The 23,956-nt window shown below is 40.1% G+C and overlaps 1 protein-coding gene across 3 annotated transcripts in view; it reads left to right on the top strand.

Moving 5' to 3' along the window:
• Positions 1-371: 371 nt before the first annotated feature.
• UBE2E3 (ubiquitin conjugating enzyme E2 E3) overlaps positions 372-23,956 on the top strand; it is a 73,346-nt gene continuing 49,761 nt past the window's right edge. For 2 of the 3 annotated variants that reach the window (XR_004984923.2, XM_036421414.2), the window contains exons 1-3: positions 372-740; positions 1,905-2,123; positions 3,925-3,975. Coding sequence is in view for 2 of the 3 variants with exons in the window: in XM_036421414.2 (XP_036277307.1) it covers positions 1,930-2,123; positions 3,925-3,975 (245 nt within the window). In the remaining variant the exon portion in view is untranslated. Of the gene's footprint in view, positions 741-1,373; positions 1,390-1,904; positions 2,124-3,924; positions 3,976-23,956 lie in introns of those variants that run through there. The other variant, XM_045575260.1, reaches the window with a different exon arrangement.

Here is a 23,956-nt window from a genome sequence, read left to right as displayed (position 1 = left end):
ACCCGGGGCCCAGGGCGGGTAGTCCAATGGGCAGCCTCGCCCTGGAGGCGGGCTCAGGCCGGAAGCCACCCCGGGAGACGGCGCCCGCGCCCCCGCCCTCCCGGGCACCGGCTCCGCGGCCCAGGGCGGCCGGGGCCACCGCGCCGGGTCCCCGCCGCGCTCTTTGTCCCGGCCGCGCGCGGGCGGCCGCGTGCACCCCCCCCCCTCCCCCTGGAGCGCAGGGAGGCGCGCGGAGGGAGCGCGCGGGGCCAGCTCGCGCCCGCCGAGCGCCGGCGGCGCGCGCCCCTCCGCCCCGCGAGCACGCGCGCCGCGCCCGCCCCGCCCCCGCGCGCCGCCGCGGAACTTGCTGACGGCGCGGCCGGAGCAGCCGGAGCCGGAGCCGGAGCCGGAGGAGCCGGGCCGGGCGGCGGCGGCGGCCACAGCGCGCGGGGGTCCCCCGCGTCCTCTCCGCCTCGCCGGGAGCTCGCGCCCTCGCCCCGCCGAGCTCCCCCCTCCCCCCCGCTCCTCTCCCCGAAGGCGCGGGGCGGCGCCACCCTCCGGCCGGAGCCCGGCACTGCACAGCCCCCCTCCGACTTTCGATGTTCCACACTCCCCGGCCAGAGCCTCCTCGGCTTCTTTTTTCCCCTGCCCCCCCCTCTTCCCCCCCCGGCTGCCTCCATTTCCTCAAGGAAGGCTTTTTCCCTCCTCTCGCCCTCCCCCACAGCGTAGCGGCGCGCGAGCGGCCCGGGCGGGCGGCCGAGGTAAGGCGGCGGCGGCGGCGGGGCCGGGGCCGCGTGGGGGCGGCGGGCGCGGCGCGGGGGAGGGGCGGGGGCGGCAGCTTTGTTCGCGCCGGGCGCCCGCGCCGCCCGTGTCCGCGGAGCCCAGCCGGGCGGCGGGGCCGGCGGCGCCCGCATCCCCCGGGGCCGCCCGCCCGCCCGCCCTCCCCACAAAGGGCCGCGGGGCTGCGTGGCCGCCGCCGCCGCCGCCTCCGCGGGCGCGGAAATTTGTTGCACTTCTTGGGGGGGGCTTTTGTGTGTTTGTTTTTGTGTTTGTTTTCCTCTCCGATGTGTTGTTTTTTTTAACCCCCCACCCCCAACCCCCGTGTGATTTTTTTTTTTTTTTTTTGACAAAATGTCGGTCCGCGATGTAGACATGGAGCGAGGAGCCCGGCGGGCGCGGGGAGCGGTGCAGAAGGTGCCGCTGGGCTCCGGCTGCGCCCGGCGCGGCCGCTCGGGCTGGGCCGGCTGAGCCTCCGCGATTGGCCGCGGGGACGGCTCGGGGGTGCAGCTCGGTAGTTGATTATATATATTTTTTTCTTTTTAAAATTCCTAAGTGTTGGGTTTTAAAGAGCTTCCGTGCACTGAGGAGGCATCGCCACCTTAACTAAGCATATGGGCGAGGAGGAGCAGGGTATGTTTTTCCTCCCGGGAAGGGAATCGGGTAGCTCCGACCCGTGTCAAGTGTGTCAATATTGAGACGCTATTAGTGACTTTCTAGCATTTTTCCCCCCTCTTCCTCCCCAGCGAGGTCTGTTATTTACAGCGTGTCATATGTTATGAATGCTCGCTTGCCCAAGTTTCCCTGGCCAATCTGTTTCGTGCTGCCTTCTGAGAAAGTAGACAATTGATAGTTTGTCCGAGGTGGGGTGGGATGGGATGGAAAAGAAGAAGGGGGGGAAAAATGCGAGTGGGTTTGCTAACTTGAGTTCGGGGAAAGCCCTGACCTGCTGCTGCTGCTGCTGCAGGCATGAGGCGCATCCCCTGCCCTGCACAGCCCTGCAGGGCGATGCTGTGCTGGTGGGGACGCTTTGCAAGCGTTTTCGTTATAAAAGGCGATTTAAGGGGAAGAAAAGGCGATGGGCTTATTTCGTAGACTTCACATTTCCTCTCCCCACCCCCCTTTTTTTTTCTTCCTTTTTATAAAAGTTTTCCAAGGACTAACTGCACCAAGATGTCCAGTGATAGGCAGAGGTCGGACGATGAGAGCCCCAGCACCAGCAGTGGAAGTTCAGACGCAGACCAGCGGGACCCAGCCGTCCCCGAGCCCGAGGAACAAGAAGAGAGGAAACCTTCTGCCACCCAGCAGAAGAAGAACACCAAACTGTCCAGCAAAACCACTGCGAAGCTGTCCACTAGCGCTAAAAGGTAACGGGTCAGGCGAGGGGGTTAGCACATTGTCAGGGTGTCCCTTCCCCATGGCCCGGCGCTGTGCTGGTGGTTTTACATCAGGAGCAAGCAGTTCAAACATATTTCCTTCTGTGTCATTTGGGCTAGAAGGAGTTGTCCTTTTTTGGGTGGCCCATAAGCCACCTCCCTGGAATTACACTTTTTAAGCAAACTTATCCTGTACTCTGGGAACCTCTGGGACAGCGTCCTGGAGTAGAGATTGGACTGACACCCTGACAGATTGTTGAAGGAGTTGGCAAGGAAAATTTGGTGAACCCCGATTGGCCCTGGTACATTGGGGATGTTCCTTTCTATGAGTCACACTCTTCTTCATCGAAATGGACACTTCTATATAGATCAGCAGTGCCTCTGCATGGAACTCAATGATCAGAAACCATCCTGTTGGCTAGAAATTGGCAAATTCAAGGTCTCCGCTATATTGGAAAGCAGATTTAAAAACTGCTTCACACTGGCTTTCTGTTTTTCACATGTGACATTAAGTCATGCATTCCAGGTATTACTTTTTTGTAGTTAAATGATGGTTATGCCTCTGAATTCCTGTGAGGGCAAATAAAACTGGTAAGTGCTACTTACAGTTTTAGATGGCACTTGGTGATTGAAAACTTAGACTGTCCTTGTGTCTTTTCCCTGTAAAACCTACGGATATGCTTGACACCTTAATGCTCAGCAGCAGGACAAACATATTTTGTTGGGTATAAGTGAAAGATCATTTGTCTCCTGTTAATTTTTATTACCTGTGATGGTGAAAGTAATGTTCTGTCAAGTGGGACGCCATCAGTGGCAGTAGTGGAATATCCCTGAATTGTAGTAATTATACATCAAATGTACCTACAGTATTGGTCAGTGTTGACATTTTGTTGATTTTTATTGATCACGAAAATATAAAAATGATCAAATATTGGCGTCTTGTAATGATTCAGAAGTACTCTTATTTTCCTGTGCATTTTCATCTCTTGTATCAACAACTGTTAATTACTTGAGACTATTTTATTAAATAACAGCAGTCTTTGGAATAATTTACAATGATTGTCAATTTATTGTAATCTTCTTGAGGAACATTTTCAACATCTTAAGCTTTGAGAGCATTTTAAATTGGAGTAAAATCAATAATTGACACCCCCCCCCCCTTTTTCTCAAAGCACTATAGTATATCTTCTTGTCTCCTTTCCCCCAAATTTATTAAATTTAAGTGCTGTACTTAAGATCAGGGAAAACAGATAAGGTAAAATGATGCCAAAGTCCTTTGGAAGTTTTTCACTGGTAAAGACAATTGTAAATTTTAAACTTCTTTTTTTTTTTTACAGATAAAATACTGTCAGAACTATTACTGTGTGAGAGCAGTAGCTTATTCGTTTTTACCTTGGTAAAAGTGACTTGAAGTCATTGTCAAATATTCCAGTGCTTTCCCTCCTCCCTTCTTGTCTCATTTGCATATAAGCTTGAAGAGAGAATTTCTTTGGTAAAAAGTGTTTTAAAACAGGTTTTAGGTCCTTTGCTGAGTGCTAGTGGAGGACTACTTCTCAAAACAGGTGTCAATGTCTTACTTATTTACAGTAGCAAGTGAGAAGAAAAGCTGCAAAGTTTCTGTTGAGGGATTTGGGTTATGCCTCTGAGAACAAAGAGGAAGCAGCCATGTTAGCATTACTGAAGGCAGAGCCAGCCTTGCATTTAACTGCTTGGTGGTAGAGGGCAGTGTAATTCCCCGGTTGTTCTGTAGACTATCTCAAATCCTTTTTGTCTGTTCTCATTTCACTAACAGAATTCAGAAGGAGCTAGCTGAAATAACCCTTGATCCTCCTCCTAACTGCAGGTAAGAAACACATTTTGTTGATTTAATTTCAAATTGTGGGAAAAATATCGAGAGATTGATGTATCGTCCTTGGATGTGTGTGCTGCAGAAGAGGCTGCATTTGCTTCTTTCCAGCTTTGCAAGTGGATTAAATAAAAATTTTCTAGGGTGAATTAAATACAGTTGGGAGGAAAGATACGTTTTAGCATGTAATACACATTTTGGACTTTGTGTGAATGTACTGATTTTGTGCTTTTTACTGAGGTTGAGTTGAACGGGGCTGATTTTTTTTCCCCCCAGTTGTAGTATTTCTGTAGTGTGTTTATTCAGAAGTATATTGCAGAAACTTCTACAGTTTTTGCTGAGCTTTAAAGTTACTGCTTGTGTGCAATCTGAACTGACCTTCCAAATTTAGAGATCACCGAATGTGTTATAAAATGTAAATCCAGTAAACAAGAGTATAAGTTGTTTCTGTTTGATTTACTCATTAACTTGCCTTAAGGACAAATTTCAAGTGCTAAAAGCTAATGGTTTTAGTTGCTTTTGAGACAGTATATTGTTGGGATTATTTACATTTTAATCAAATGTCCTATTTACTTAGAAGAATTCTCAGTAATTTAGGTACTTGAAATATGTGTATGAGAAGCAGTGGATGAATTGGAATTTGTGGGAAGAATTTGTATCAGTGAAACTCACGTAGAATAATTTAAGATTCTTGGTTGGTGTAAGGTGCATTAAGATAACATTTTTTTTCCAATTCCTCTTACTTAGTGCTTTGTTTTTCAACAGTGACTCTATGGCTTTTGAAATTCATCAAACTTAGAAAACAGTGTTGTAGATAACTTGCATAGAGATATGTGCTCAAAAGTGAGAGTGGCCGCTAGAAACAAGGCAGTGTTATGGTTTGATATGAGAATGTTTTCTTGTCTTACCTATATTTTTGCTACAAGTTGTGTTCACTTGCGATGATGAGAACCATCTCTGAAGTATGTTTGAGATATAATAGGGTGCAAATCCAGTTGCTTTCTTCTATGTGTATTAACCGGATCCTCGGATAAGGTGATCGGATTCAGATTTATCCAGTGAGTTAACAGTTTTGCTTATATTTGTAATCAGCTATTTCAGTTCCAAAAGGAAACAGGAATGCAAAATAATTTAAACAGTTAGTGGCATGTCAGATCTGAAAGTATTACTTATGACCTACGCTGTCCAGTAATGTAGCCACTAGCTACTGGTGGCTGTTGATCAATTTAATCCAAAATAAGATACGCTCTAAGTGTGAAATACACATCGGATTTTGCAAACTTAGTACAAAGGAAAGTATGTATTATGATCTTACCAATTTAAAAACATTTTTTATTACATGTTGATATGATAATTTGTATATATTGGGTTATATAAAATATGATTTAAAATTAATTTCACTTTTATTTTTACCATTTTAATGTGGTTATTAGAAATTTTAATATGTGGCTTTGCATTGTATTTCTGTTTAACAGCACTGCTTTAGTGGATAGATAAATCAAAATATTTTTAGGCGTCTAAATGGTATGTCAGTCAAATCTGTAGCCATTTAGGGAGAGGGGTCAAGTTAAATTTGCTCTTGCTCTCTGAATAATTACTTAAATTGCAGTGTATTTTGGTATTTCCTATTTTAAAAGATGTAAAGCGCTGTCCATTCAAAACTCTTCAATAAAATTGCACATAAGGTCAAACATTTTTAAAAGTTTCTGTTTATTTTCTGCATATGACCCAAACTAGTGTACTAGTGTACAAATCTAGGCACGTGTTGAATGTCTTTAGAGCAGTAGTGTAGCATTGCAGTTGCTGAAGGAATAGAGCTGTACAGTTCAATGCAGAAATGGTTCCACGTGGTCAAGGAGGATTATTTTAGAGGAAGTAGAATCTCTCTAGGAGACAGAAAGTTAACTTGTTTTTATTTTTCCCTTTATTTTTCTGTTTTCATTGCGGTTCCTGAACGCTTCACATTTAATGATAAGACTAGTGAAGTAGCAAACCTTTGGGCTTGCTTGTGAGCAATAACATGAAATACGTCATCTTTGATTTCCCTTGTCATAACTTACGTGTACCATTAACCATTGCAATTGACATCTTTCAGTTCTTCAGTTCTTTAGCATATATGTGTTGGCAAAAGTAGGTTTACAGTTGTGAGTATGTGAAACGCAGTTTATTGTATTATTTAATTATTTATTTGTATTACAGCTGTAAACCCACTTTTACCCACCCCTGTATGCATTTCTTTGTGACTATCTGATTAAAGCAAAAACAGACAGGATGTAAGTGTCTTAGTAGGAGACTGGTAGTTTGGGGACAGTCTTCCGTATGCCTGACAAAGATATCCAGATACTTTTGTGTGTTTTATTATATGTCTTAAGATTCTTTGGGGTGGAATTATTCAGTCATCGTCCAGGAATTGAGTGTTTAGTGGAGACATTTTAGGATTTTTGACAGCTAAGTCCAAATTTGTATTATATTTTTACTCACATCAGATATTAAACACAACATTACTAGTGTTTTTGTGATTCACAAGGTCATCAGTGAGAATTTTATCTTTGTAATGAATATATAGTTTAAATTTCTTCATTTATGTTATTAAAAACGGGATTCTATATTTATAAATTCTAGCACATATGAATTCATATTGATTGAAATTAATGAAACAATTCTTTTGACTTTCATGTGTAATCAGAATTCCATTATGGTTTTGAATATGATTTTACAAGTTTGTCAAAGTATGTGACAGATTTAATTGTATCTCAGGGAAGAAAAGAAAGTATATCCGTGTACATTTAGGAAAATATTGAATGAAATACAAGAAAACGCGGCAAAAATCCAAATTATTCAGTTTAAAATTTCTCTTAAATCATTTGCTATGTTGAATTAGTAAAAGATTCTTTAGTTGTTATAGAGCCATCTCTATATTGTATACACTCAGGGTGATCTTAAGGTAGACTTAATTGTTGAATTACATGTGTGGCTTTAAACTTGTTTGAATATATTTTGAGGGTATTAATATTTCTTTTTCTGATAGTATAAAAGTTTGCTAAACTGTTTATTTCCAGTGATTAGATGGCATCTCAATTTTTAGGTATTGAAGTGCCTAAGGCCAAAACATCCTCAACAAAGGCATAATATTTTGTGGCTTTGGTTTATACTTTTTACATACTGTAATCTAGATTACGAAGGGTATAAATAGTTGATGAGAATGAAGGGAAATTGTATTTTGGGCATTTCCGTATGTTTTTAGAGAAAGCGACTGACTAGAATTGTTGAGTAAAGTGCTATTCAGACATTTAGGTTCCACCTGTTTCCCAAAGTGTGTTCTTATCCTCTCAGTTATCACTTGTACAAAAATACAGAAAGATGCTGGATTTTTAAACTCAAATCCTAAATTTTCCCACATATATGAGACAAATATACATTCTTAGAATATTCTTTAATGTGTTCAGATTGAATTAACGTTAAAGTAAACATTCAGGGACATTTGTAAATAGTTTTGAGATATGGAAACAGTTTATTGGAAGGTGTTACAGTATCAAGTTAGAGTATTAATATGTTCATAGAGCAAAACCTGAAAGCAGATACTATAATACTTGCACACTTTGCTAAATAACTTCCTTCTTTTAAAAAATAATGAATAAAAGGAGCAATTAAGTTCTAAACCAGAAGTTAGAAATTCTTGATTTAGTCATATGCCTCTGTCTGTGGATGAACACTACCTCTGTTTGAGGATTATTGCCATTTACCATAATTTTTTAACATAGACTAATATTTTGCTGCTCAAAGAGTGATCTTCAGACAAGCAGCATCTGCATCTTAGGTGAGATTGTTAGAATCTTGCCTTCCTCCACTGCAGAAGCACTGAATCCTAATCTGAATTTAAGCACGATTCCCAGGTGAATTGTATATACATTGAGGTTTGAAAGGCACTGGGCTGCCGGGACCGGTTTGGCTCAATGGATAGAGCGCCGGCTTGGGGACTGAAGGGTCCCGGGTTCAATTCCGGTCAAGGGCATGTACCTTGGTTGCGGGCACATCCCTAGTAGGGGGTGTGCAAGAGGCAGCCGATCGAGGACTCTCATCGATGTTTCTAACTCTATATCTCTCCCTTCTTCTCTGTACAAAATCAAGAAAAAAAAGAAAGAATAGAAAGAAAAGCACTGGGCTGTCTGAGTTTATATCCCTGCTCTGGGGCTTACTCACTGTGTTACCTTAGATAAGTTATCAAATAGCTCTGTCTCTCAGTTTCCTTGGCTGTAAAATGGAGAGTAAAATGACACCCCATTTAGGTGTGTTGGGAGGAGCAGATGAGTTAATGTGTTTTAGTTTTGTAACAGTTATAAATCGGTTCCATAAAGTGGCCACAGCATGATTAAAGCTGAAGAGGTGGCTTTGCAGCTTTCCCTCACGCTTGCTTGCATTTTCTGCAGCATATCATTGTCCTACCTTCTGAATAACTTCAGTCAGTCAGTGCAGCACCTGTTTATTAAGGACAGCAAGAAGTTGTTTGATGTTAGTAAAAGCAGTGGCTTAGCACTTGAATAAAAAAGAAAACATAAGAAAATTGAGCAAAAATAAACAAATAGTATATCCCTTTTAAAGGAATATGCATAAGGTTAATGATACTTACAGTTCAGTAGAGAATGCTTTGACTGTCCAGGAAATTATAATGAAAAACCTTAAAATAAGGGTGATGGCTGTTTTCCCTTTTAAATATTTCATTGTAAGAATTTGCAGTTTTACGAAGAAAGAGATTATATCAATATTAGTAAAATTTAGATTCTGGATTGTTATAGTTTAGTTATCTATACATAGTATTCTTTCCTTATCTGTGATCTAAGGAGAGATTTGAAAGGTTTTTCTAATTGGGGATGAAGGCAGTTCGTAATCAAAGCAGCATGTGATATTGACATAGCTTTGTTGCTTGTCTATTCAGTACTACTGGATTGTAAACTCACAGCTATAGTTTTTCTTTTTTACTTATACATTTAATTGTTGGTATTGTTTATATTAGAAAGTGTGAGCTATGTGAATACACTCTATTTTATAAAACAAAATTCTGTCTCATGAATTCATCTCGTCATTTTATTTTCAACTCTTCTGAAAAATATCCTGGGCCTACCTTTTTATAAAAATTAAATTGTAATTGGAAGCTTGATTTGTAAAACAGATAAATACAGAACTACTTCAGGGAAGGTATTTTCCATTCCACCCGACTGTGGTCATATACCAATGGTGAATTTTTATTATTTTATTATTAATTAATTAATTAACTTTTGGCATCAATGTAGACCTCAGAAATCATGAGGATTTTTCTTGGCACTTGGACATTACTGATAAATTTAAGTATTGTATTTCTTAGTAAACTTATTGTTGCTTCAACACACTTGCAAATTCTTAATATGCTAGGTAATATGCTGTAATTATTTACTTGTTTACCTTTGGTAGGAGTTAGTCTCCTTTTGAAAGAAGGACTCTCATATATTTTTATGTCTTGCATCACATAGTGCTGTTGCATGTTAAAATTTGTTAATAAATTGAAGTCTGTCAAATTAACAGAAATAGAAATTTAAGGCAAAATAATGACTTTGGAGTGAAGAAAATCTTGAATTTCCCATATATATATTTTTTTACTTTTTTCTTAATTATAACTTTAATATTATTCAGCTACCTTTTTTAATAAAAGAAAATTGAAAATCACAGTAAGTCTAATTATTTCCATCACATATGCCAGTGTAGCAGAAGGACTCAATATTGCTGTGACTAAATACTTTTTCCAAAAGAATGATTTGATTGGAAACTTATTTTCTCTCAAAAAAACATATTTTTATTCGGGATCTATTAAGTTTAATGAAGATAATGTTATTAGAAAGTGGGGGGAACAGTGTGTGCAATTTAAAAAGTGATATGGTTGCTTTGCAGCTAGCTACATGCAAGACTCCCAGATTCTTTCGTTCCTTTCTGTAGGAAGCCGGTTTTTACCGCATTCCCTCCTTAAAGGAGTTGCTTTAACAACAGCTGGGTATGTTTACTCCTAAGAAAATCAACAAATCGTTTTTGCTTGTATAGTGCAAGAATGAGAATGGAGAACTTGATCTGCTCTTCTCATCTTCCCTACAAAATGAGATTAAAAATATGTAATAAAACCACTTGTAGATCTAGAGAAATAGAAAATGTTGTTTTTTTCTCTTCCCATACTGCTTTTGACAGGGAAGTATGCTTGACATTTTGTAAAAAATCTATAAGAAGAAGCGTCTTTAAACTTTTGATCTTTCTTTTACCTATGGATGGGTGGTTCTAGACTGGGGGCCGTTTTTTGCCTCCCTGCTTGCCCTACCCCCAGCCCATCCACAGTTGGCAATGCCTAGGTGTCTTTTTTGCTTTTCATAACTGGGGATAGAAAGGGGCTGCTACTGACCTTTAGTTAGTATAGAGGTCAGAGATGCTGCTAAATACAACTCCTCACAACAAAGAATGATCTGGACTAAAATGTTGGTAGGGCTGAGGTTGAGAAATCCTGCTGTAGGTGTTTATTCTATTCTCTTGCCTGTTGAATTTGCAGTTTGTTTTTTCACTATTTTCTACCTTATTAGTGATGCCTGCTTCATATATTCTCCTACACCTACCTCAGAGCCGGTGTGCTTACCTCCCACTATTGTGCTGTAGTTTATATTATATTACCTAATGTATGTATATGGTATTTTTAATGTGAACCCACAGAAATGGCTATCTTGAATACCTGCTAAATTATGGTCTATTGAGGCCAGAAATGCTTACAACAGTATTTTTATATCTTTTATGTTTTCTACTAACTTTAGGTGAGTTGTGTTTGTGTTGTACTAGGAATATTGAAATACCATCAAGGAGAAGTGCCATTAGAAAGAAAATCATCAAAATTCTGTTTTACATTTCACTTGGTTTTTTATTTTTATCATTAAGACAATACAGAGATGTTTGTTTGTTTGTTTTGTTTCTATTGTTATAAACTCACTTTATCTCAAACCTTTGGTGCCAGGTACTGGATGTTTCAGAATGCAGAAATTTTCAGGTTTTAGAAAGGGAGTATGCTGTGCCTTTTGTATTTTATGCAACACCCTTCCTGGGATCTGGGGCAGCACTCCATAATCAGACATTCATATTTCTACACCAAAACTGTATGAGCATTCATACTAAGTGAGATAAGTAGAGATTTCAGATAGTTTCAGGGTACTTCATGTTTGGTGTGACTGCCAAATTATTTTGCTTCAAACTTATTTTTAAAAAACCTTTGATTTTTCTACAGAGCTTTTGGGGTTCCAGAATTGTGTATAAGCAGTACTACTTCTATTACAATGATGAATTACTACAGCTGTTTTACTCATGAGGAAAGGGTGTTTTAAAGTCTTGCTCTACACTTTTCTTTCTTTTACCTGTTTCTAATAGCTGTTTTCAATTTCTCAATTATTTTTAGATTATTACTTTTTGCTGTTGTATAATTTGTACGCTTTACTAGAAAAAATTTAGATGCTTTATTTTAGAATTTTTTTCCCCCCCTTAAGGTGAAACTATAAGTATCGATTTCTTTTTAAGTTATGTTCTGTGTATATTGGATTACTTTTCCACTTTGTGATCAAATATTGTCTTTTAATCATTCCATTTTTTCTAGATATACAGAAAGGAAGATGACCTTTAATACTTAAACACAGGACTTGCCATTTTTATGTACGCATTTTGTCTTGCAGCATTTGAGGCAATTTGGCTGTAAAAGGGTACACTAAACTTTGCTAGCTGTATTGCATTTAACAAACAAATTTAGAAGGTTTATAATATAAAGCTTTATTTTTCTTGGTCATATGAAATCCACTGTAGGCCCAGAAGTCTTCAGGGTTAGCTCTTGGATGTATTGACTTGGATGTATGCTTGCATCTTACAACTCTGCTATTTGGAACATGTGTCCAGGCAAGAGAGCTGGAGGGTCATGTGCCCACTTTTAAGTGCTTTGGTCTGGAAGTAGGACATGAATTAATCACATGGCCTCGACTAACTGCAGGGTGGCTGGAAAATGTGGGGGAACTTATGGGAGCTCAGTGAGAAATCAGTTTCTCTGCCACACAGGATATACACCAGTACTTCCACGAATGGATGACTTTCACTGTCACTGCAAAGCGGAAAGAGGAAATTATTGAGCACCAGCCTGACCCTGTTCTGAATTCCATAGTATAGTACCTATTGATTTAAACTGTTTGATTTTCAAAACAGCCCTACTAGCATGAGATAGGTGTCTTGTTTATAATTCAAAACTGAATTGTGAGAGTTGAGAAAATTGCCAGATGTCACATATGTAGTTCATGCAACAGATCAGGGCAGAAATCGAGGCTTGCTTTTGACATGAAAGTAAGCACTCTTGCTTTCATACAGCGCTGCTTGAGAAATCTGGTAAGAGGATTCAAAGTTGATTATGGGTCTGGAGGTGCATGCTTAGTGTAAATAAATATATCTCATTTGTTTGCTTATAGTCTCTTGTAGGTTCCAAAATACTGTTTCTTTAGGGGTTTTAGAACTTGGCAGGTATGGTAAGTTGGAGAAAAGTAAGCTTTCTTCTTGGTCTTGGGTGTGCTGGGCTCTTTTTTTCTTTAAAAAAAAATAAATAAATATATATATATATATATATATATATATATATATATATATATATGCTTAGTAGTTCTTTGTTATGGCTTTCCTGTTGGCTAAAGAATAACTTTTAATGTACCTCTACCTTTTTCTTCGGGGTATTGTGAAGCAGTTGATGTTTATGAAATTGCTTTGAAGTTGGAAAAAAATCCGCAGATAAGAATTTTTAGCTTTATGGAGAAAAGCCCCAATCACATAGGATTTTATGAGTTTTTTTTTTTTTGTTGTTGTTGTTTTTACTGATTTATTAGCAACATGTACACTTACTATTTTTTTTAAATTCTAGTACCAGATCTACTTTTTTTTTACAGCAATTTGGTATTATATGACATTCCTTAATTTTGTCTTGTTTTACATAAGTTCATAGCTTACGTAAGTACTGTTTTTCCTAAGCTTGTGAATATGTACAGAAATTATTCCTAGATATTAATACGGGGATTTGCTTTTTTTCTTAATTAAGTCTCTTTGAAAGTGGAGCTGAGGAAAATGTTTTTCTGGGTGACCTGCAAGGTTTATATGGTTCATTTAGATTGATGAAGGTAATGAGTTTTACAGTTCACTCTGTGCCTTGCATCTTGTCTAAATGCAATATAAAGTTAAGTACGAAAGCTTTGAGATTTTTCTCTCTGCTAACATTTTATGGGTTTTATAAGGTGTTTAGGTAAATAGCATAAACTTGTTTTCAGTGCCTCTTTTAGATGGTCAGTAGAAAGTGATTAACCTTATGAATAATAACTATAGGGTCAAATTTCTAGAAGCATTTAAATTTTTTTAAATGCCAGTTTCCTCTGTTTGGTCTCTGGTGTATATAACAATTGTTTTAATTTTATGGTTATTTGCAACAAATAAAACTCTGAAAGGAAGTGCTATGTTCCTTCATTGTCCGAGGCTTAGTTTGCCTGTTTGGGAGGGATTTGGGCGATTTATGCCATTCCAAAGTTTCTTTGCTGCTTCACTGTCCCAGAGCAAACATACTTTGTCATTCTGTTTGACTTCTTGCTTGTCTGGGGAAAAATAAAGACATCTCTAGTCTGAAATTGCTTTTGGGAGTATAGCTCCACATGTTTTGGTCTGAATGAAAGGCCTAGGGAAACATGAATTTTGTTACCTTTTTCTTTTATTTTCCTTTACTTATAAATCACCATGATGATCCTTCCGTTACATCCATGCGTCTCACTTTTTGTAAACACCATTCGTCCCCTTTCTGAGGGTGGTTATTTGTAGTTTGCTTTGCCATTTACGATCTTATAGGTCCTTTACAAATGGAACATTTTTTCACATTAAATTTTAGTAGGTTAAGAATCCATTTATTCAGGGTCCCCTTAGAGAATTGATCATAGAAGATTGTGACTACATACTGTTTATAGCTTCCTGTTGCTTTCTGTAGTCTTCTCAATTTAAACAAGCAACAACAAAATCTAGAGGGCACCGTAAGACCTTAGCTTTATGGTTTTATTTTTATTTCACTCTTGTTTCTAAGGGTTTTGGTAACGTTTGTTGGATTTGAGATGTATATGCTTGTAGCGAATTTACTTGCTGTAATAATGGGGAATCTGGCAGTTTGAAGGGTTCAGATACAAATTTAGATGCTTGTGATCTATGTGGAATTCAGTGGCAGTTTTAACTAGTGTACCTTTAGATTTTCTTTATTTTATTTACACCAGTGTCTGTTTAAAAATTTAAAATACGTTTCTGTTATATCCTCCCAGATGCCTAATATCTTCACATCCATTAGAGGACTGCGCCAAGTGTTCATTTTCTTTTTAAACCCGAAAATAAATATGCTGCAAATGATCTCTTTTCCCTCCTGCTGAGGTTTCTTAATTTTTGAAAATTAACTTTTTATTATGGAGAACTTGATATATACAAAGGTAAACAGACTTGTATGATGAATCCCCATGGAGTCTTCACCCAGTTTGAATAGTTAACTAACCCTGACCAAACTTGGTCATTTATAAACCCCTCCCATTTCACCTTCTGTATTATAATGAGGCAAATCTCAGACATCGTTTAATCTGCATTTTTAAGAACAGATATTTCAGTGTGCATTTTCAAAAACTAAGGACTCCATTTTACTTAACCACAATGTCATTAACACATCTAAAAATTTTTGTTCTTAATCCTCACTTGAGGATATTTTTTTCTTTCATTTTTAGAGAGTTGAAAAGGAGGAATGGAGGCGGGAGGGAGAGAAAGAGAGATAGAGACATTGTGAGAAAGAGACATTGATTGGTTGCCTCCCGAACTCAGCTCAACCTAGGCAGGGATGGAACTTGCAACCAAGGTACATACCCTTGATGTGGGATTAGAACCCTCAACCCTTTGGTGCATGGGCCAATGCTCTAACACCATTGAGAAACACCAGCCCTGACAACACATATACAGTTTTATCGAAGTTCCTAGGTCAGTCACTGTTCAGATTTACAAGTGTTTTATGGATGTCCTAGAAAATCCCTACCTTCCTCCTCCTTAACTTATTTGAATCCGTTTTCAAATAAAATAGACGCATTGTGATTGGTTGATGTCTTTTATGATCTTCTAATCTATACGTTCCCTCTTTTTCATTTTTGAAATTTATTTAATGAAGAAATGGGGCTGTTTCTCAGACTATAGATATGGCTTATTGCATTCCTATAGTGTAGCTTAATATCTTTTTTTGTGTTCAGTGTTTCCAGTAAATTTGGGTGTTGGGTCAAGAGGCTTGATCAAGCCCAGCCAGTGTAGCTGAGTCGGTTGAACATCATCCCATGCACAGATACAGAGGTCACTGATTGGACTCCCAGTCAGGGCACATGCCCAGGTTCAGGCTCGATCCCCAGGAGGTGGGTGTGCAGGAGGCAGCTGATTAATGTTTCTCATCAGTGTCACGTTATTATTTATTTTTATTTTTTGGACAAAGCTGCTTCAAAGGTAGCAGTGTGCTTTTCTGTCTGGAGACACATAAGTTCTGGTGGGCTTTGGGATACTGGCAGTAATTGGAATATATCTCTAAAGAGAAACTTAACTGTAAGTATTTGATTCCTCAGTTGGATAAGTTACATAAATGAAGGCAGAATAAGTGCTTAATTTCTTTCACAATAAGTTAGTTCCCTAGTATCCTTTTCAGAATCAATTGTAAACTTACATTTACTGTGTTCCAATCCATTGCAGTATTTCAGGATAGTGCCGTTATAATTTGTGCGCCGATGGGGTCCCTTGGCGTGGCCTGCAGGGATTGGGCCACAGCAGGCAGCCAGGGAGGAGCCTGAGCCGGGCTGGGCACTGTACCTCTGCTCGGTAGGCTCACTAGCCATGAGCCCGGCATCTGGTGCCCACTGGTCAGCTGAGTGGGGCTCCCGCTGTGAGAGTGCAGTGACCACCAGGGTGCAGCTCCTGTGTTGAGCGTCTGCCCCCTGGTGGTCAGTGAGCGAGCTGTTGATGAACCAGTCAATGACTGGTTGCTTAAGCTTTTATGTATATAGACTAGAGGCCCAATGCATGAAATTTGTGCAAGACTAGGCCTTCGCAGCCGCAGCTGCTGGATCCCGCGGCTGCAGCCCTGGCTTCATCCCAGAAGGATGCCGGTCTAATTAGCATATTATGCTTTTATTATTATAGATATAGACTAAAGGCATGGTGCATGAAAATCGTGCATGGGTAGGGCCCCTAGGCCTGGCTGGTGATCGGGGCCTACTTTCTGGCTGCCGGTGGTCAGCGCACGTCATAGTGAACGATTGAACTCCCACTCTCCCAGTCGAACTCCTGTGGGGATGCTTTGCATATTAGCCTTCTATAATATATATATAGATAGACCTTAATTTTAAATAAGCTTCAACTTAAATTGCTTTGCCTTAGGAAACTTTGGGTATATAAAAATTGCATGGATAAATTTGGTGGTAAAATAATGCAAATAATGCATTCAACTTAACATCTGCCCTAGTTATTATTTTGAAAGCGGAATACATACTGAAGCTACTGTTTTTAAAAAATGGCATTCTCCTAGCCACCTCTTCATTTGTTAAGGGCCAATCAATATGTTGGCATTAAAATAACTGAGATGTCTTAAGTTTTGAAATAAGATAAATCAAGGTAGAACGCAAAGACCTTTATTAGAGCCAACTTAATTTATCACAAGAATTGAGTTTTAAAAATTAACACTATTATCCTATAAAATAAAGAGGGAATATGCAAATTGACCATCACTCCATCACAAAGATGGCTGCACCCACAGCTGAGGCCAAGTTCCCATAAGGAGCCTTAACAATCAGTCAGCGGGGACCTGAGGCTGTGCCCTCCCCTGCTCCCGTGGGGCTTGACAGGGGACCTCAAAGTGTGCTTCCGTCCTGGTGCTGGGCTAGGGGACCTCAGGCTGCTCCCCCTGATGCAGCGCCAGGCCGGGGACCTCAGGGCCCCCCCCACCCCCCCAGCAGGGCTTGACAGGGAACTCCAGGCCACACCCCCTGCCCCAGCATTGGGCCAGGGACCTGAGGCTGTGCCCCCCTGCCTGGCTGGGCTTGACAGGGGACTTCAGGCCATGTCCCCCACCCAACCGGGCTTGACGGGGTACCTCAAGGTGTAGCCCAGTGCTGGGTCGGGGGGCTCAGGCCGTGACCCTGTCCAGTGGGCTTGATGGGGGACCTGAGTCTGCACCCCCTTGCCTGGCGGGACTTGATGAGGGACCTCAGGCCGTCCTCCCCCTGCCCCGGTCTGGGCTGGGGGACCTCAGGCCATGTCCCCATCCTGGCGCCGGGCCAGGAGACCTGAGGCTATGCCCCCTGCCCAGCAGGGCTTGACAAGGGTGGGGTTGGCGGGGTCTGGATCTAGCCCAATGGGGGTGAGAGGTGTCTGGGTCTGGGTTTCACGTGATTTTGAGGTGCATGTGGGTGGGGACTTGATCCTGGGTCCCGTGGTGAGTCCCAGACTGACATGAGGAAGGTTTTCATATACATATTACTAATTTTGTTTCATCTCTGATACTTCTATTATAGAGAAAGGGAAAATAGCAATATTAAGTTATTTCCCCTAATTCATCCCCTTTTAATGTGCACGAATTTCATGCACCGGGTCATTAGTCTAAATATACGAGGCAAGTAACCTTCTTTGTGTACTTACACTGTTTCTCATCAGGGCCTCCCTTGGCATTTGGACGGGGTTGTGCTTTGCCTTGGAGACAGAGATGCCTGGACTCTGCTGACTGAATTTGAGCAGAGCCCCTCCCAGTATTGTGGCCGTCTGAAATTACCCCTTCCTCTCCACATGTCCTGGGGGAGAAAGGGTTATTACTGGCCTAGATTCCAGTTGTAATGAGAGCAAATCATAATGCTGTATCAAAAATATTTTTATAGAGTGTTGCTTCAAGTAATGTATAATAATTTGTCATAGATTTCTTACGTAAAGCCTATCTTGACCAAATATGTATGATTTTACTGCGTATGCAATTATCTTCTATGCAAAAAATGCTATTTTCTTCCTCTAGCAGTTAACTCTTTTACACTTTCCCCAAACTTTGAAGTCTTATACTAAATATGAAATTTATGCATGAGCTTATCATGTGTATATACCCATGTTCTTGCAAATATGTATCTTTGTATATTCCTCTGATTTTTTCATCATTGGTGAATTTAATTTTATTAAATGGAAAACCTGTGTTATTAGCTGGAGGTTTCTGCTAAGGCCATTGGCTCAAAGTGAACTTTTTCTTTTCTTTTGCCTCTAGCCACTCCCTTCTTCCCTCCCTCCCTCCTTCCTATCCTTTCTCAATCCTCAGCTGAGGATTGAGTATTAATTTTAGAGAGAGAGGAAGAGGGGGAGAAAGAGAGACGGAGAGAGAGACATACATACATACAGACAGACAGACACACAGGTATAGAGATATCGAAGTAAAGAAACATCGATAGGTTGCCTCCTGTATGACCGAGAATCAAACTTGCAACCTTTTTGGTATATAGGACTCTTGAGCTAGCAGGCCAGGGCCAGCCTCTTTCTAATTGCTAACCTCTTCCTGTTTATAAAAGATTTATTATTAAAGCCCATTTAATTGTCATCTTCTCTCTCCTTAACCCCTATCTGGCTTCCCATTTATCTTTAATTTATTGATATCCATCTATCTATCTATCTATCAATCTAAAAACCTCTACTTTTCTATTTTGTGTGTCTTTCATCTTTTTATTTTGTTTTTTCCTTTTCTATTTTAATAATGCCATTTAATAATCTAGCTGGTAATACTTTCTTCATGACTTAGTTTACTTTTTTTGTTGTTGTAGGTTCCCACATTTTCATGTCTCTTTACTTTCAACTTACTTTTTGCCAAACCTGAAAGCTCCTCTATCTCCTATTTCCTCCTCTTTAGTATTTATTATTTCCTCCTCCGCGTGATATGTATTCTTTTTTCACCCTTGTATCTTCTATCCCTTTTTATCTCCCCTGCTCTCATGCTGTGTTTGTCAGCTCTGCTGTTTGATTCTGGAATTCCCTCAGAAATCTCAGTGGTTGTCCATCAAAATCTTCTGCATCTGGCTCCTAACTTACCTTTATTTTTATCTTCCATTACCTATAAAAGCCCTATGTTCTAGCAAAAGTGGTTTGTTTCCCACCTCCCAGGCATAGCATGGGTTTTCTAGACTCTGCATCTTTGTTGATCATCTCTCATTGTCTAGAATGGCTGTCATCCTTCAAATAGTGATGATCCTTTAAGGCCTATTTCAAAACTTGCTGCTTTCTTTTGAGAGACCCACGCATTATTTCTGCTACTTACTGACTCTTGTCATGTGATCTTTCTTTTCATCTGGACTGAGCACCAGAACTGGATATGAATCTTAGGTTTGCTTCCTTATATTTTTAGACTTAGTATAATGCTCTTGCACTACATTTCAGAATGATTTTAATAAACTTATTAGTTGAAAGCAATCCTATAAACTTAGCCAAATTCCGAGTGTAGAGCACCGCAGGAATCCTGCTTAGACCATATATCCTGGTTTATATCTATTGTCTTGGTGTTTATATCTATTGTCTTCATTATTAATAGCATTTCCTTTCACTTTCAGAAATGCCCTGGATTGTATGATAAATTACAGGGCTACCTTACCCTGATGCTATGTACTCGGGCAGTTTTGTTTGGGCTTGTTGTGAATTAAGAGATTCTTGTAATCAACAATTATCCAAAGCAGAGATTCTGATTCAGTTAGTCCAACGGAGGCCTGAGTGCGCCTTTTAGGGAGCATGTTTCTTAGGATTCAGGAACTGTCAGCCTTGCAGTCATAATTTGGAAAGTAGTACTCTGAGGGGTAAGGACTTAGTTGGGTTGTGGAGAGGGGGAAGGGGCTGGGGAGATAATGAAATACCACTTATTCTCTGTGAAGCTAGAGGTCAGTTAGGATCATGTTTGTAACGATTCTAACAGCTCACTATTTGATTGTAATGGCTATTTCTTATACATCCCCTACCTTGATTGCCTGTCATAATAGAAAAGTTTGGGTAAAAGTGTGTGGAAGGATCTCCTAAACATTGAGGCTGTGCACACACATCTGCATAGCTAATGAGTGCATGAGGGCATGGAATTTTGGGTGCAAACAGCTGAAAATAGAAGTAAATAAGAACTTAATAAGTTGCAACTTTGGAAGTTGATTATGTGAGCTGAAAGGATCAGAGATCCCTAAATCTCCCTAATACAGGTTTTTAATTATAAAAATAAGAAAAAAAAATAGCAGCCATCTCTTCAGATCACATGTGTCAAACACAAGGCCCGCGGGCCAAATCCGTCCCGCCAGGCCTTGCAATGTGGCCCGCACCGCGATGTCATCACTGCACTCCGCTGTGTTTCCATCACAGTGACAGTTTATGACTGTTCAGTAAACCATTCGGCCCGCGATTTAAGCTAGATTTTAGATTTTGGCCCCTTCTCTGATTGAGTTCGACACCCCTACTTCAGATAATCAACAGAGGATGATTCATTTGAAAATATAAATTAGATTTATAAAATAACTTTAAAAATTTAGAATTTTGTTAAATATGTTTATTTATAGATTTACTGGTAAGATGTTTTAAATTTCTAAGTGGTAGGTATTTCCCATGTTATTTTTTATTCTAGAGCATAGGAAAAGATGGAAAACTTACCTTAAACATATTTTGAGACAAATATTAAATCTCTAAGCATGATAACCATTACTATCAAAATGACAGTTATCTAATCTCATAGATGAACTGAAGTATTAAAATTGTAAAAACAAAGTAGAATTCATTTAGTGAAAGAGAATACTACCCCTTAACGAAGGAAGTTTGTTACAGGACTGTGAAGAATAATAGCATGGCAGTTCCCAATCCTTTGACTGCTATAATAGACTAAAGAAGATAAAGTATTTCAAGAAATACACAATATGAAATAAAAGTATTTGTGCTCTTTATCTATAATATATCTATAATAATAAAAGCATAATATGCTAATTAGACCAGATGTCCTTCCGGACGACCTTCCAGACGAAGCCAGTGCTGCAAGAGAAGCCCGGGTTCCGGTGCCTGCTGGTGGCCAGAGGGAAGCCTGGGTCACGGGTGCCGGAGGGAAGCCAGCAGCCAGGGGAAGGAAGGCTACTCTTACATGAATTGCAGGCTTAGGGCCTCTAGTATATATTTTGTTGTTATTGTTGTTAATCCTCACCCGAGGATCCATTGACTTTTTTTTAGAGAGAGTGGAAAGGAGGCAATTGGTTGCCTCCTGCATGTGCCCCAACCATGGCCTGTGATGGAATCTGCAGTCCTGGTGTTCCCCTTGAGTGGAAATCAAACCCAAGACCCTTCAGTGTGCAGGCTGATGCTCTAACCTAGGGGTGTCGAACTCAATCAGAGAAGGGGCCAAAATCTAAAATCCAGCCTAAATTGCGGGCCGAATGGTTTACTGAACAGTCATAAACTGTCATTGTGATGGAAATGCAGCGGAGTGCAGTGATGACATCGCGGTGCGGGCCACATTGCAAGGCCTGGCGGGACGGATTTGGCCCGCAGGCCTTGTGTTTGACACATGTGCTCTAACCAGTGAACACACCAGCCAGGGCTAGTATTTGGTGTATTTTTAATCATTAGTTGTGGGCTTTTGGGTTTTTACCTATTGGCTACTATGAATAGTGCTACTATGAACTATTCATGCATAGTTCATGCATGTGTTTGCATACTTGCTTTTAGAACTAGGAATTGCTTTGTCATATGGTAATTCTCTGTATACATTTTTAAGAACCCCCAAACTGTTTTTCACAAAGGCTATACTATATTGCTTTCCCCCCAACAATGTATGAGGATTGTCCAATTGTCCAATTTCTCCATATGCTTGCCACACTTATTTTTTGCTCTTTTTTAAAAAAAAATTATCATAGCCATCCTAGTGGGTGTAAAGTGGCATCTCATTGTGGTTTGGATTTGCATTTCCCTGATCACTTGTGATGTTGAGCATCATTTGATATATTTTGATGGAATCCCAATTTAAACAGTGAAGGAGAAGATAATTCTTTCTTAGAATAATAAAATAGGCTTTCCTTTAACAAAAAGCCAGTATTGTGTTTATTAAAAAATACTTGTGAATGGGGCGGGGGGGGGGGGGGAGGTCAGTTACAATGCAGCTATGTAACAACTGTGATTATAATATAAAGTTTAAAAAATAAAAGGTTTAAACAACTTGAAGGCAAAGACAGAGTAATCCTTTCGTCCATCAAAAATAATTGTTCTTTCTGTGCATCCAGGAAGGCCAGCTGACTCAGATAAAGGGCTTTGGAATTAGACAGATTCAAGTTCAAGTCCCAGCTCCAGAAAGAACTGAGATTTTGAGCAAGTTATTTAATGCCTCTTTCAGAGTAATTCTTTCATCTTCTTTTAGTGGATTAGGTATTAAATACATGATATGTGTTGCACATATTGGTAAATAGCAATTGTTATGTGGAAGATAAATAGGCATGCTTATGAAAGAGCATTTTGAAAAGCGATATGTTAGAATCAATTCTAATACAAAGATTTAAAAAATAATTCTAGTCCACAAATAGCAATGATGAGTGGGACAGAATAAAAAATAGTATGCAGTATAGTAATAGATTATTTATCTGATAAGACTAAGACTTTTGTTTTCAGCAAGCGTTTTTGCCTTTTTCGTTATCAACTTTTAGCCCAGTTTCTAGCACATAGAAGGTACATACATATTTTTAAAGTTTTGTTGAATAGAAGTTCAGATTGAGACTAAGTATATTTAAAAAATAATCTGTTAAATTAACTTTTCAAAGCTAGAGTTAAGATGATTTACTAAGTGAAATTGGAATAAATGAATTATTTAAAAATTGTTAATTACAGTTTTTACAACATAAGCTCCAGATGTATGACAGTCTTAAAAATATATTATAAAAAGTCAAACTATTGGAAACCTTTGCAAAATGGACATACGTGTTGTTGGTTGGTCCAGAACATCCACATTGTGCAACTCCAGGGGTGTCATTCTGCACTCTGTGCTGAGTTAAACACAATACTGTGTGAATGACACACTCTGGAGTTACGCAGTTTGGTGGTCATGATTAGACCCTGAAGGTTAACTTTAATTTTGAATCCATAAACAAAATTATAAAGGAGATTATTGAAATTCCAATGTGTAAAGTAAGCGCCATGAAGGGCACAAAACCTTTAAATACAGAAAAAGTGTTTGTAGTGGTGTTACAGAGAGGTGTATTGTTCATAAAGTATTAACTCCTGTTAATGATATAATAAGATTCGTGATTGTGGATGAAGGATATGAATTCACACAGGCTCTTAGAGGCGGAAATTAGAAATGACATGAGAGGGGTTGCAGTCCTTAGGCTGTTTAAAAAAACCCATTGAAAGCTTGGGTTCTTCAGAAAAAAACACTTAGGCATGATATTTCAGGAGGTTAGGAGACCGGAAAATTCATTCTAAGCTCTAGAGTTTGTAAGTGAACTAGAGGCTTGGTGCCTGAAATTTTTGCCCCCCTGGGGGGGGGGTCCCCTCACCCCTCGGGGTGATGTCCGACTGCTGGTTTAGGCCTGATTCCTATTAGACATCCCTCTCACAATCTGGGACCACTGGCTCCTAACTGCTCACCTGCCTACCTACCTGATCACCTCTAACTGCCCCCTGTGGCCTGGCCAACCCCAACTGCCTCCCCCTGCCGGCCTGGTTGCCTCTAACTCTTCCACCATCACTGATCTAGTCACCCTTACTGCCCCACCTGCTGGCCTGTTCTCCCCCATATGTCCCCCCACCCCCCAGCCTGGTTGCCCCTCACTGTCCCCTTCTGCTGCTTGGTTGCCCCACACAAGCTGTTACTCGGTCGTTTGGTCAGCCCTCACTAACCCCCCTTGCCAGCCTGGTT

Source organism: Pipistrellus kuhlii, unplaced genomic scaffold (assembly GCF_014108245.1).
Source record: "Pipistrellus kuhlii isolate mPipKuh1 unplaced genomic scaffold, mPipKuh1.p scaffold_m20_p_7, whole genome shotgun sequence".
In the NCBI taxonomy this organism is placed as follows: Eukaryota; Metazoa; Chordata; class Mammalia; order Chiroptera; family Vespertilionidae; genus Pipistrellus; species Pipistrellus kuhlii.
The sequence above is the reverse complement of the archived record's forward strand: the minus strand, read 5'-3'. Positions and strand labels throughout refer to the sequence as shown.